Consider the following 15,117-nt stretch of genomic DNA (forward strand, 5'->3'; position numbering starts at 1 on the left):
TCATCCAGGCCTTTGTTACCTTATCAACAGGTTGGATGACAAATAAACATTCCAGTGGCCCCCAAAAAGTTTTCAGCGGTGGGTAGTCATAGTCAATTGCCACTGTTTCCTGTGGTGTGATCCGCCTGAGATGTGGATCTGCTTCAGCTTTTGGATAATGACCTAAAATGATCTGGAAAAAACAGACGGACGGGGTGGATTTAAGACATATACATCCCAGTGGGCCCCACAGTCAGGAATCCACCCACCTCAGTGGATCCGGAAATCCACGGAGGCTGGAAGTTCACTTCCACTCAAGTTAAGCCACAAGCTCGAAGATGATGATAGATTTTCTTGAGAGAATTTCAAGCAGTTTCCAAAATATGGCAATGTTTGTGATATGTCATTTAACTCAGTTTGGATGTGTTTGGAGAAGCAAAGATGGCAATACCTCAAGAGGCAAAAATTCCAAAATCATGAATCATGCCCACTAAGTAGCATACATTGATTTCTATGTTATGGCTCACCAAATGATTGGATCAGTCTGATTTTTTGTCTGTCTTGATCATCATGGTGGGGGCGTAACTGTTGGAAGGCTTGGATATCATATTCACCGAGTGCGCAGGCCACACTACTAAAAAAAAACTTCTTTAGACAAGCATGATGGTTATTTCATAAAATTCTTGAGGAATTTTGCAATAGAAATCCAATCAAATATATAGAGCTTTCGAAACATAGACATTGGAATCTGACGCTATGAGTAAATTGTTCCCTAATGACCATACAAGCATGATGAATGATTATGACTTTGGATGAGAAAAGTCGACATGGGCCAGGAAGCCAGTCCTGGCCCATTGCACCATAATCGTTCATGGTTCATTCCCAAGGCAGATGTGGTTGTATATTGGGTGGACCCTACGATAGATGACCCACGGCGAAGCAAACGAACAGGCCCTCCAAGATGAGGCTATGGAATTCAGACCATCTGGGTCCAACCTGAACCCAGCTCAAGAGGACCCAACCTGAATCCAACTCAAGTTCCTCTATGCTCGAACTCGACCTGAATTCCTCTATACTCGATCCGACCGACCCGACCCTACCCAAATACATGTGATTATTCCCAAAAGAAACCTAACCGACCTGAATTTGCTCAACTCAAACCCAACCCGTTTTCAAATCAGGTTAGAACCCAACATAAGGACCTTAATAACCCAACCCAAACTTGGGTCAGCCGGGTAAGGGTTGACCTGGACCCAAGTTGCAGCCCTAGGTACTAGGGCTCGATCAGAGTGTCTGTAGTAGCACCCACCAGTTGGATGATTTAGATTCACTGACCTTAGGGGTCGTTTGGAAGCCGGTAAAGTTTTCAAAGTTTCAAGTTGTAATCACTTAAAAGTGTTTACAGCTACCCTTTTTGACCAACTGTTTATAGGTAAGCAGTTGTCTGTGCTTAGGTGGGTCTCACAAAAAGGAGCAGTTTGTAATGGTTACACCCACCATTACAATTGTCTAGATTGTGGTGTGGCCCACCTGATTTTGGGGCCCAAAGGACAGAACAATGGGAACCTAAAAATAGAGGGATTGGATGGCCTACACATCACGGTGGGCCCCATAAACAGTGCATGCACCATGTCGTTTTTACAATAGCGGAGGACTCCATATCGTTTCCTTCTTCTCGCGCCTCTCAGAACAGAAATTAAAATTAAAATTAATAAGTACCTGCACAGGGTGGGTGCTAAGAAGGCCTTTCTGGTAGCCCGAAGCTGGGGGAGGGAGCTGTTGGAAAGAGAGAAGCCTCCCTGCAATGCTCCTTCATAGAGATTTTAAAAACATATAGCTGTTAGCCTGTAATCTCATTAGTCGTAATTTGAAACATGGTATTTTTCCGACATTTCAGATTGCAGCTGAAAAAGCTTTAAAGCTTTTACAGGCTAGGCTGTAAAGTGTTTACAGGCAATTAGCGGCATCCAAACAGCCCTTGGAATCTCTTTACCTGTAAACCCTTCACAACTAGAGGCTTTTACAAGCATCCAAATGACCCCTTACAGCCACTTGTAGAGTGGGAATGAACCATGACATTGCATTGTGCAACAAACTGGAATGCTCTTCGGTCGGCAATATCACTAAATTGCCAACAAACATAAAAAAGATAGCAGCACCAAAGCTACTCCAGATCTTATAATTAAAAAGCATTCAATGAAAACACCATGATTTTCATTATTAAAAAAAAAAAAAACAGAGATGAGAAAAGGAGAACCCGTACCTATTAGTATCGCAAGTACTTCATCCATCACACATGCCCTGGGCTCAAGAATATAAAACAGAAGAAATGTACATTTTTGACAATTTAATCAGACAAGTGGTTCAGTGAGGAAAAAAACTACTAAGTAGCTTCAAATTTATACATAAATCTAACACCATGAACATGGAATCTCGTTATTGATTCACAGACTTGCCACAGATAGACTTCCAAACCAAATTCATGTAGCGAAAACAGGATTCATGTAGCTGGCCCCAATTAGTTGGTATAAGGCTTAGATACCGTTCAGATCTTATATTTCTGCTAATTGGTGTCTTTAGTAGAAAGCTTACCTTGGATGACAAGCTATCCAGAGAAGATGCAGAGTTCCAACCCATCGCCGCCGATTGACTTACAAGTCCAACCCATCGCCACCGATTGACTTACAAGTCCAAGCCCAAGAAAACAAAGGAAACACAAAGGGGTTTGATCTTTGTTAGAGTATAGGATATGTATGTAGAGCTATACACGTATCCATCCATACAACTATCTATAATATGTACAACTGTACATACATATCCTATATTCTAACAATCTTCATGTGACCATTGGCATAAAGCACATTGATTCAACTCTTATTTCTCTACTTGCAAGGTTGTATAGAGTGGAAAGCTTACTATGGATCGTAAATGAAGAACAGAAGGAAAGAATTGGAATTCCTCACCCATGGCAAATGAATTTGCCGAAGAGGTTTGATATCCACCTTAACGAGACCCACATGTATTTAAAATATAACAAAAACCATTCAAAAGCAAAATAAAATACTGAAATTTCCCCAAAATAAAGAAAGAAAAAATCTACTTTAAGGCCCGATACAGCATCATCCAAGCTGACCCAGAATTAAAAGCCAACACCATAATTCAAATCGAGTAATCAATCCTTTATTTAAAAAATAAAAAATTTAAAAAAACCCATAATTGAGAAGAAAAAGATATGAAAAATGAAAAAATGAATAACACCACAACCTTACACAAAAAAACTGAAACAACACTAATATTAAATAAACAAACCCGGAATAGCTTTACAATCTACAACCTTGAGGCCCAAAGAATACAGTATTCAACGGTCAAATATCATAATAACGATGGCTTAAAAACCAACATCCCTTGGTTTTCTCCCTCTCCAATACACAAAAACAAATTGATTATTCTAACCATTCCAACAAAAACCCCAATTCTCTCTACCTCTTTCTCATTATAGTAACACTTTTACATGGATTCTCTCCCAGACTTATTTTAATCATTCCGTGAACAAAAACATATAATACAAAATGGGCCCTGATTGAATCACCTGACCTGTGTATATTTTATCTATTTTCAGTGTCTCCCTAGCTTGATTAGGAGCTGGGCATAGAGAAGCTCGTTCCAGATGTCTGGCACGCCGGGCAGGCACCAATGGCTGCAGTCCTGGTACCGCTCGGGTGATCTCCGCTCCTCAGGCGTCAGCTTCTTCTTCCGGTAGATCGAAGGGTGTGCATCTTTCCTGTAATCGGTCAATCTCGTGATGTTCAAGTAATTAATGGGCGTTTTCGTTCCCCTAATAACCCTCTCCAATACATTCATCTTAGGCGGATAGGGCGCCAGATATTTCTCATTCTTGATAGGTTCTGTCTCTCTGTCGCATGCCCCACCAGAATTCCACTGCCCACCACTAAATCCATATAGAAAATAACAAACAGAAGAGGAAAGCAAGCCAATCAGATCTTTAATGGCGCACTGGAAAAAAAAAAAAGGCAATAAAAGAAAAGAACAGATGGGTGTCTTTCCTTCTTTTTCTTTTTTTTTCCTTTTTAATGGAAAAATGGAATTTTAAAAATACCATTTTCAATTATGTGTCAAGATTCCCACCCACAGTCACAATCACCGACTAGAGCAAAATCAAACACTGGTTTTGCTCACCTGAAATGGGAGGCAGAGTAGCCTCTGAAGAAAACCTGGGTCTTATTCGGATTCACATTGGCATCAACCCATCTTGCCCATGTTGTGAGAGCTTTCCGAAATGCTTCGACAACATTCAATTTTCCATATATATGGCTACCTTCTTGGTAATAATCCTTCCTATAAAATTAACAGAATAAAATAAAACTTGCTTTTGTTCTCGAATGTGATGATCTTTGGAAGAAGAAGAAAGGGAATTCAGTTGAAATCAACCAAAAAACAAATACCCTTTGGAAGTCTTCTCATGAGTCCACCAATGCCCAGTGTTGAAGATGATCACATCAGCATTCTTGTACTTAGAAGAATGCCGCTCGATCAGATCAAGCCGAAGCGTCTCCTTCGTTGTTCCATTCGACTCCGGAGCCTCCCATTCTCGAACAAGGAAGGGAGACCGGAAGAACTCAACAGAACAATTATAATCCTACCCAAATGTATATAAATAAAAAAAAAAATTACAAATCAAACACCAAAATTATTATTTTTTAAAATCTCAAAAGGAATCAAACAAACGGCAAGGAAAATGCAGAAGAAGAAAAATCTTACTTTGAATACAAAAGCGTAAGAACCCTCTGTTCGGAATTCCTTCCGACCAGATGCCTCAAACACCTTACTTTTATCTTGAACTGAGTTCCGCAAAATGCAAACCAGCGATTCCCACATGTTTCTATTGAGGGAATCACCGACGAAAACTACCCGTTTCCCTCTCAATCTCTCCAGCATATCCGTCGCATTCAATCTAAACAGAATTCACAAATCAGATCCAACTAAGAAGGGATAAATCCAATCTTTATCTTCTTCTTTTTTTTAAACTTTTGATTTATTTTTTCTTTTTTACCTGGGGATCTCACAGCGATTGGGTTTCCATCTGAGCTTCTGATAGCTGTTATCCTGCCGTCCATTGAGGAAGCAATCGAACGACTCGTCGATGAGAGGACAGGATCCTCCCGGATAGAGCGGATACGACTCGTCTTTCACCCATTTCCCATCAAAGATGTCGCAATGCTTCAAAGAATCTGCCAATTTCTCCCATTTCCGCCCGGAAGAACCCCGATCGGTCCCATTCCTCTGCTTTCCAGAAACTTCCGCTACTGCTGCCGCCGTCCCATTCCGCTTCATCAAAGCAGCGTTCGAGCTTGAAATGCCCAGTTGCGTCTGGTTCCGCGCCGGGACTTCCTTCGAACTCGGCTGCGTCTGGTTTCGCGCCGGGACTTCCTTCGAACTCGGCTGCGTCTGGTTTCGCGCCGAGACTCCCTTTGAACTCGATTGCGTCTGGTTCCGCGCCGGGACTCCCTTTGAACTCGATTGCGTCTCGTTCCGCGCCGGGACTCCCTTCGAACTCGGCTGCGTCTGGTTCCGCGCCACGATTTCCCTCGAACTCGAAAAATCAGGGTTCTGTTGCGTCTGATTATGCGCCGGGACTCCCTTCGAACTCAAAAAATCAGGGCACGATTGCGTCTGGTTCCGCACCGCGATTTCCCTCGAACTCGAAAAATCACGGTTCTGTTGCGTCTGATTCTCCGCCGGGACTCCCTTCGAAGTCGAAAAATCAGGGCACGATTGCGTCTGGTTCCGCGCCGGAAATTCCTTTGACGTGTTGGAAGAGAGAGGCGGAGGGGCAACATGAGGAATCGTGCGCTGGGAATCGGGAAAGAAGCGAGAGAGGAGAGAAGAAAATTGGGATTTATAAGAATCCGAATTCGGGGAGAAGATGCGGTTGATCCACGGAGACGATGTACGGCCAGGATTGAAAGCGAGGAGAACGGTGCAGGCGATGAAGACGAACATGAAGGCGTAGGTGAGGAACAGGGTCGTCCGTCTGGCGCGTAGGACGGAAACGAGGGCTTTTAGGTCTTTTAGAAGGTTTCCGCCGTTTGGGGCCTGCTTCGATCCGTCTGCCATTGTTGGGGACTGGTTTGGAAATTTGAGGGAAAATGAGGGGCAGAATGGGAAAGATGAGATGTCAGAGAGAGAGAGAGAGAGAGAGAGAGAGAGTGTTTTGTGTGGATGAGCTTGGAGTGAGGAAGGTGACGGGTGTGGGGTGCGTTTGGGAAACGTATCAGGTTTGGTGACCCACGCGCAACTTCGGAATCTTGTAGATGTGCGAGCTTAGAACAAATCTGGTCCGTTTATTAAGTAGGTGCCACTATTTTATATGAATGGAAAGGAAGAAATTTTGTTAAATACTCAAGTTTTACTATTAACGTTTGTAAAAGTATTGACGGTCTGTGTTAATTAGAAAGTGTCCAAATTTCTTTCAACTTATATGTATGATAAGGAAGATAATTTATCTTCGTTCATCTTGATTGTGGGGCCCACTTTATTCACGGATGGGATTTATATTCTAGTTTCCATGGTTGCACGTATTTGCGCGTGTGAAGCTGGGAATCGAGAGATGCGAGTCGCCCTGGAAATGTTATCCGAGAAATGCCTCTTAACTTACCTAAACTGAATTTAATCTACTGTGGAATTACGGATGTGCCACTCAGTAAAGGAATCGTCTTGCCTAACAGTCGCGACTCAGGCTCCACCATCAGTCGCGGAATACCAGCCGTAAGATTCAAATGGAGGACTAGGGTTGTGTTGTTAGTAAAACTCTGTAGGGCCCAACGTTATGTAGGTGTTTTATCCACGCCGTCCATCCGTTTTTTATCAGATCATTTTAAGGCCTGAGCCCAAAATTAAAGTATTATAAAGCTCAAGTGGACCACGCCACATGAAAAACAGTGGCACAGATGTTTTCTCTCAAGCTGATATTTACCTTTTCTCATTCATCCATATCTGTTTGACCTTATTAACGGTTTGGATTACAAATAAACATCACTGTATGCTCCAGGAAGGTTTTAACAGTGGACAACAGTATCTCCACTGTTTTCTGTGGTGTGGTGCCCTTGATATTTGTATATGCTGAAATTTTGGGTTCAAAATTTAAAATTAGCTGGAAAAACGGATGAACAGAGTGGATTGATGACATACATCAAGGTGGGTCCCAGCGAGTTTTATCACCACACTATAGCATGGTGAGTTACTCACTGCACAATGAGCAGTTGCTACGATCCGTGCGGACGGCAATCACCGGCGAATCCTACCTCGTGGAACCCGTGAAACTAAAATGCTATGTGGGACCCACTTTGATGTCCATGCCCTATCAAATCCTGTCCACCCATTTCGTCGGCTTAGATTAGGACACGGCTCAAAAGTCACATTTAAAATTCACGTGGGCCACCGTACAGGAAGCATTGGGTATTGGGGCCACAGACGGACGGTCCTGGGAGGGGCTCCGTGGGACCCACCACGATGTATGTGATTTATCCCTGCCGTCCATCTATTTTAACGGATATTTTGGGGCATGAGATCACTATCGAGTCTGATTGAATGGACCACACCACAGGAAGTAGTGGTGAGAGGGACGCGGATATCCTGCGAAAGCCTTTCGCGGGAAGTTCCTGCGCAAGGATACTGGTTGGGGCCACCACCATTGTTTTTGGGAAATATACTTCGTTCATCCGTTTTGCAAGATAATTTTAGGACAAGCTACAAAAAACGAGGTGGATCCAAGACTCAAGTGGGCCACACGAGAGGAAACAGTAGGGATTCAATTAGAACCGTTGAAACGTTCTTATGATCATAAAAGCTTTGTTTGAGGCTAAATTTTTTGTATTTTCACTTCATCCTTGAGTTAATAACCTTATAAACGGTTTGGATGCCATATAAACATCAAGGTGGAGCCCAAGAAGGTTTCAACGGTAGGTATTTCTTTCCCCAATTTTCCCTCTCGTGTGGCCCACTTTAGTTTTGGATCCACTTCGTTTTTGGTAGATTTTCTTAAAATGAGCTCACCAAACGGATGAACGGAGTACATTTCTTAAAAACATGGTGGTGGGCCCCACACAGCATTCTTGCGCAGGAACTTCCTGCGAAAGGCTTTCGCAGGAAATCCGCGTCCTGGTGAGAGTAATGCGGGCAAGGCTATCTCATATTTATTTGCCCATCCAACCACTTTATAAGATTACGAGGATCAAGACGAAGGGAAGACATAAAGATACGCTTTGAGCAAAAACTTTTGTAGCTAAAGAGAGGTTTTCGACGGTGGGCATTCAATCCTCACTATTTTTCCCATGGTGTGGTTCACTTGAGCCTTTGGTCCACCTCATTTTTAAATTCACGCAGAAATTGATCTGTCGAACTGGATGAACAGTTTGTTTTTAAATTCACGCAGGAATTTATCAAACAGTATGGATAAAACACATGCATCAAGATAGCCCCAGATAGGCCCTGCCACGACTGTCCATCTGTCATGAGTAGCACCCATTCCGTGTCCCATGTTGAAAGCTCAATAGGGTTTCATTAGTGGGAGATCCCCCACCATTTGATCTCGTGTGGCTCACTTGAATTTTGGATCTACCTCACTTTTAAGACCATGCCATTACATGTAAGGATTGAGGCGAAAAATTAGAAGTAACAATCACTTAAAGATAAGCACAAGGGATGTTACAATGTTGTTATCAGTGATTAAATCAATATGTAAGGAGGTTACAATAAATTGGCTGACATGATGTAATAAGCTCCTTCTCTAAAAATGGATGAATGTATGCTTCGACCTGCAAAACTTTCAAAACTGCGTACGAAATACACTTTTGTAGCATGCACTTTTGACTTTTCTACCGTTACATTATCACCTGAAAACTGTTTACAGTTTACCGGCCGTTTGAAAAAATAATTTACAGTTTAGCATCTAGAAACTAATACTTTTCAAAAAACACTCAAAAATGAAAAAAATAAATAAATAAACCGTACGCATGCAGTTCAGCAATGATCAGGTGGGTGGCTATGATCTTTCGTATGGAAGAGTCTCCGAGCCCGTCCATGCTTCCATGTCACCAGTTCTCTCTTAATCATCCATCCATGGAAGGGATAGAGATATCTTTTAGTGTCCATTCAAATGAACGGTTTGGATCTAATTCAAGTATGGCACTTGTCCAGCAATGACATGGAAGCATGGGACATTTTCTGCCTCTATAGGCACTGGATCCATTGCTATTTTATGGAGCAGATTTTCGAGTCGTCCATCAGTGTGGGGACCACCAGATAAGAGTTCTGGATCACTGAATAGTAGGGCCCACCTTTATGAAAGACAAGATCTCAGCAATCAGGACTTGAGGATCTTCGGTGTAGATGATCCAGATTCCAGACTATTGCTGTGATGATCCCCACCGTAGATGGGCCCGTCCTGAAAGATTCTAGTTGTAAAATATCTGTGGCCTTAATTCATTAAATATGAAACCATTTGTGGGTTTGGTGAGATCCACCGTACAAGTGGCATCAAATCTAAATTTTTAGTGGCCCAGATCTGAGAATTGCTCTGCAGTATAAAACAACGCCTTCCGTGTTGGAAAATCATAGCCATTCATCACGTCAGCTTTTTGTTTTTGGCATCTGAAGATGGAACTCCTAGCAGTTCTTACCAAAAGACCAAATGCCATACATAGATTCGAGCAAGTGAGGCTCATGATCAGGTGATCCAAACCATTGAACAGATGGATCCTATCGTGGATGGGGAAAGCTCCAAAAATCTCCAAATTGGAAGATCCTAACCATTGATTAGTTGCTTACAAGTAGACGGTTGACAGAAAATACATCTATGGCCCAGAAAAGAAACCTATATTACTGATGGGTAGGATCTTATACAAACCGTGCGCATTTAACAGCAAGCACTGAATGTCCGTACTTCCTGCCAACCTGTCTCCTGTAGAGAACAACCGGCCGTACAAAACGGGGGCCACACGGCCCACACCAACAAAGATCACGTAAATGAAAATACGGTAGGTTCGTTCATCAGCCCCAATCAAACCGTCTAAATCAACGGATGGCGATTGATCTGACTCGATGTACAGTTGTGGCCCACCTAATGCGGGGATCAGCCAGATTTTTTTGGGTGGTATTCTCAATGGTCTGACCCATATTTTCAACGGCTCCGATGACTTGCTGATATGGCACAAAAATACAATTGGCAACTATTTTCTCCCATTCTCAATTAATATACCTCAGAGGACCGTTTGATTGAGCAATCCAGAGGAGCACCGACTTAGCTAGGCCCGTCGAGTTATGAGACTTTTGGATGGCTTAGATTGAGTCCATGTAAAAAAAAACGAACTACGAATGCATGGCCGATCAATCCGGACTGTCCATTAGGTGAAGCATTAATTTCATGGGCTGTCCGGCAAATATCAAACCGACTGGATTATCTGATCCATCTACAAGTTGGGCTTTATCTACAGCCACCCATTTTTAGAACCATGAACGGATGTTTGGGATGGTCTGAGAGAAATGGTACTTTTGAACCATACGCAATGGATAAGAAGTCCCAATAAATAAACGGTTCACAATTACTGATTGGTCCTATTTTTTTATAAGTGATCTGGACCATTAATTTTAGAGGCTGTTGATCACATGATCATAATTATCTTTTAGTTTCATTTTGATGTGATAGATATTAAAAATCACTATAAATCTAATGGACGGTTCAGATGGATCGTATTGGACTTTTCGAGTATCCCAATGCATGTCGGAACACCGTAATTAATGACTCTCCGAGGACAGGATTGCAATGGACTCTCGTTTACCTGGGAATCGTACCATCCTCGACTCGAGAATGAGTATTATCTTCGAGCCTTTTAACATGTACGAGTGGGGCCATATTTAAGTGATCCAAACCGCTGATATATTAGGTCACACAGATGGACGATTCTATCTTGGACTGGAAAATCCTAGCCATCTAATACTTGTGACTCTTCTTCCAGATGAATATGGACCGTTGGTGTGGCTCATCCTTAACCGTCTATTCAGGCCATTGAATGTTTAAAGGAACCTTACATCTTGTGTGAGGCCCATTAAATCAACGGCCTACTTGCGGAATAAAAGCCCCCGACACAAATCTATATAAATTAAGAACCGGAGGATGATATCTATCCTCGGTCGAGGAAAATTGTGCATCTCCCTTGTATCTGTACGGATCTTACATCATGTCTTTGATTTTTGTTGACTCTGATGTCTCGCAGGACAGACGCGGCCGGATCCAGTGCTTCTCGTGGCATAGAAAGTACCTAGCCCTTGTGTCATTTCATCCAACATGGCATGCAATGGATAAATCAATCCGTTCATTTGATTATTCATAGAGTGAAAGTGTCCATTTTCAATAATTACACTTTTGTTAAAAGATCAAAACCGTTGCATGAGAATGTACACCGTTGAGGAAAAGTAGGACATGTCTGGAGATCTGATTATGGAATGAACCAACTCAGCTGACACTCTGGGATTCCTTCCGAGGCAACGAGCCGGACTAAGGCAAATAAACTAAATGCCTAAAGGAGAGACTTAGCTCGGATTCTGCGTCACTGAATTGCGACCGAAGCTTATAAAGTCATGAGCCACAAGGCAAAGCATATAAGATGTATAGATTTGACTCAGTAAACGAGGCAGCAACATCCGAAGAGGACGATCAAGGCTCAAAGCCTAGAAGCCACTCGACCGACCATAAAACCGACTCAAATTAGGTCAGTTACATAGTCAGCTATCGAATTAAGAAAGGACATCGATCATGGATCGGTTCCATCTTACCCGACAGATAGCGAGCAACTTAATCCTTAAAAGCTGGCCGAGACTAACTTGTCACTAGAGACAGTTAGGACTGAGCCGAGCAAGGAAAAGACGGCGTAAATGAAAACGTTATCCCGAGAATCTTGTAAAATGATCCCTAATCCCGAAGATCTCGGGATCGAATGGAGACCAAAAGCAGATTAAATCAAATCTCCAAGATATCAGGGAAAAAATCCCCTACACGATGGGATCCTCCTATTCCTATAAATATAGGAAACCTTCAAGGTGAAAGGTATGCAGAAAACTCTCCCAAAAACCTCTTACTATGACCCTATCACTGACTTAAGCATCGGAGGGTCCCCGGCTCTAGCTAGGGTCTTCCTTGTTTCCTACTTATGCAGGAGGTAGGGTGGAGGAGGACACGATCAGTTTTTTTTTATTCAACAGATTGGCGCCGTCTGTGGGAAACGATACGAAAAGTCGTTTTCCAAAATCTATCGAAAAGCTTCAAACAAGTTTCATGACGAGAACCAGAAGAACTGCTCAAAACGAGCCTACAGAGGTCGTTGTTGCTGGACCTCCGGCACTTGAAGGTCCGCCGGGTACGAACAGAGCCCAAGGGGCCCAGAACCAACCCGATAACTGATAAGGTTCTGCCCCCCATCTAGCAACCTCCGTTTCGACCTGGTACAATCAACGGAACCAAGGAAACGGTCGGTTAAATAAAGAAGTCCAAGAGCTTAAGACCAATCTGAACTATATTAAGCAGATGATGGAGCAGATCCATCACCAGCAAGTTCCGTCTCAATATGATAATGGTCGAGCGAATGCTCCGAACAATTCGCCAACCCTCAGCCTGCCACTTCGCGATCTGTTCCTCAGCCGAGTCAACACCAGGGTCCGCCCGAGCCTACGCCCGCTCATTCCGTGACCACCCCGCTGCCAGCCTCCGATCTACGACACGAAATAGATCGGATGAGGCGCAGCAGGCCTCCGGTTGAGGGTACGGCCGATAGTGACGAACCCTGAAAAGCCGACCTCCAGAACTTTAGGAGGGAAGTGCGGGAAGAGATCACTGACATAAAACAAGGTCGCGATGCACATCCAACAAGGCCCGAGGCAAAAGCATCTCCGTTCACAGAGGAGATAATGCAGGCTCGATTACCGGAACGATTCCGTCTTCCACAGATTACGCCCTTCACCGGTAAGACCGATCCTACCGAGCACATCGAATCCTTTCGGACATATATGGAGTTGCACGATGCCTCGGACGCTGTAATGTGCCGAGCTTTCTCCCTCACTTTAGCCGACGTAGCTCGACTTTGGTTCAAACAGTTAAAACTAAAATCCATTAGCTCATTCACAGAGCTCAGCGATGCCTTCCTTACCAATTTCATTTGTGGGAAAAAAAAAGTTGAAGCCACCGGCACACTTGAACAACATAGTTCAAAAGGAAGGAGAGTTGCTGAAATATTATATTAAACGTTTCAACTTTGAGTCGCTCCAAGTCCGGAAACATTCAGACGAAACAGCACTCAACTCGATCATGCAAGGTGTCAGAGACAAGTCATTTCTGGCCTCCTTGGACAAAAACCCGCCGACTACTTTGGCAGAGTTCATGGCTCGGTTAAACAAATATGCGGATGCCGAGGAAACCCGAATCATGCGCGAAGCCGCCCAGAACGTAAAAGTCCCGGCCAAAGAGTCAGCAAAGAAAGAAGTTGACTCGGCCAGTGGGAAGAAGCGTAAAGATGATCGGACACGTGATGAGCGTAAGTCGGGTAAACGGCTAGACCGCAAGTTTTTAATGTATACCTTGCTCAATAAGTCACAAGAGCAGGTTTTGATGGAAATCAAAGGCGAAGGATTCGTCAACTGGCCAGATAGGTTCCGAAGCAACCCGAATCGACGGAGCAAAAACAAGTACTGCCATTACCATTGCAATCATGGGTATAATACGAGTGACTGCTACCACTTGAAAGAAAAAATCGAGCGACTCATCCAAAAAGGACATCTCAGAGAGCACGTCGAAAGGACCGGAACAACGGAAGAACGTTCGGGTGAAAACCGACCCACGGAGGAAATCCGAACCATCGTTGGTGGTCCCCGAGGTGGAGGCAACTCAAAAAATGCTTGGAAAAATCATTCCAGGAGCATCAGTCAACTCGAGTCCGAAATCCTGATATTGGCTCGGCCTTCAAAAGAAAAGAAAATTGAGAAATATTGTATTTCATTCACTGATGAAAATGCTTGGGGCATCCATCATACGCATGATGACGCATTAGTCGTCACCCTCACGATAGCAAACCGCAAGGTATTCCGTATTCTCGTGGACATAGGGTCATCTGCAGACGTTCTGTTCATTCAAGCATTTGACAAAATGAGTGTCGAACGATCGGCATTACGGCCAGTTCACACCCCATTAATCGGTTTCTCTGGTCGACGAACACTCCCTGAAGGAGTCATCTCATTGTTACCCACTGCTGGTAACTCTCCGTACTAAGTGACAGTAATGGTCGACTTCCTAATAGTCAACCAACCATCGGTCTACAATATTATACTCGGCCGACCCTCTCTGTGCCTTCTCCAAGTTGTGGTATCGACGTATCATCTTTCCATGAAATTTCCGACCAAGTCGGGAGTAGGAGTCGTAAAAGGTGATCAACAGGATTCACGGTGCTGCTATGCGACGGCCGTGAAGGCGCCAGCCGAGATAACCATGATCGAATCGTTGGACCCTCGGGCCGAGACACATGAGCGAGGACAACCGGTAGAAGACCTTATCCTAGTGCCTTTGGTCGAAGCAAATGAGTCCAAAACAGTACAGATTGGCTCATCTCTGCAATCACCCCTGAAAGACAGGCTGATATCTCTACTCCGACGATATGATGATGTATTTGCATGGAGCCATGAAGATATGCCTGGGATTGACCCCTCGGTGATGACTCATCGCCTCAACATTGATTCGACCTACCGACCGATCCGACAAAAGCGACGACCACTCGATCCTGAAAGGTACGCCATCATTAAAGAAGAGGTCAGCAAGTTCCTTAAGGATAAATTCATCGAGGAGATATACTATCTGGAATTAGTAGCTAATGTCGTACTCGTTAAGAAAACCAACGGGAAGTGGCGAGTCTGTATTGATTATACCGACTTAAACAAAACCTGCCCAATGGAGAGCTTCCCTCTTCCAAAGATCGATCAGCTAGTGGATAGCACGGCTGGACATGAACTTCTTAGTTTTATGGATGCTTATTCTGGATATAATCAATTTGTAATGCATCAATCAGATAAATCTAAGACTAC

General features: G+C 43.6%; 2 protein-coding genes and 1 long non-coding RNA gene across 3 annotated transcripts; 1 reads left to right on the top strand and 2 right to left on the bottom strand.

Annotated features, from left to right (window-relative positions):
- Nucleotides 1–361: 361 nt before the first annotated feature.
- Nucleotides 362–2,639, bottom strand: LOC131226766 (uncharacterized). Its single transcript, XR_009162010.1, has 3 exons — nucleotides 2,243–2,639; nucleotides 1,699–1,789; nucleotides 362–613 (listed from the first exon to the last, which is right to left on the bottom strand). It is a non-coding gene; the product is annotated as an uncharacterized LOC131226766 (long non-coding RNA).
- A 619-nt stretch (nucleotides 2,640–3,258) lies between these two features.
- Nucleotides 3,259–6,220, bottom strand: LOC131226765 (protein trichome birefringence-like 1). The gene is made up of 5 exons (XM_058222477.1): nucleotides 5,051–6,220; nucleotides 4,759–4,951; nucleotides 4,443–4,636; nucleotides 4,177–4,335; nucleotides 3,259–3,928 (listed from the first exon to the last, which is right to left on the bottom strand). The coding sequence occupies exons 1-5, from the start codon at nucleotides 6,112–6,114 to the stop codon at nucleotides 3,595–3,597; spliced, it is 1,944 nt and encodes a 647-aa protein (XP_058078460.1). The 5' UTR covers nucleotides 6,115–6,220; the 3' UTR covers nucleotides 3,259–3,594.
- Nucleotides 6,221–13,183: 6,963 nt separating this feature from the next.
- On the top strand, nucleotides 13,184–14,311 carry LOC131226981 (uncharacterized). Its single transcript, XM_058222670.1, has one exon. The coding sequence runs from the start codon at nucleotides 13,184–13,186 to the stop codon at nucleotides 14,309–14,311; it is 1,128 nt and encodes a 375-aa protein (XP_058078653.1).
- Nucleotides 14,312–15,117: the final 806 nt, after the last annotated feature.

Source organism: Magnolia sinica, chromosome 15 (genome assembly GCF_029962835.1).
Source record: "Magnolia sinica isolate HGM2019 chromosome 15, MsV1, whole genome shotgun sequence".
NCBI lineage: Eukaryota > Viridiplantae > Streptophyta > Magnoliopsida > Magnoliales > Magnoliaceae > Magnolia > Magnolia sinica.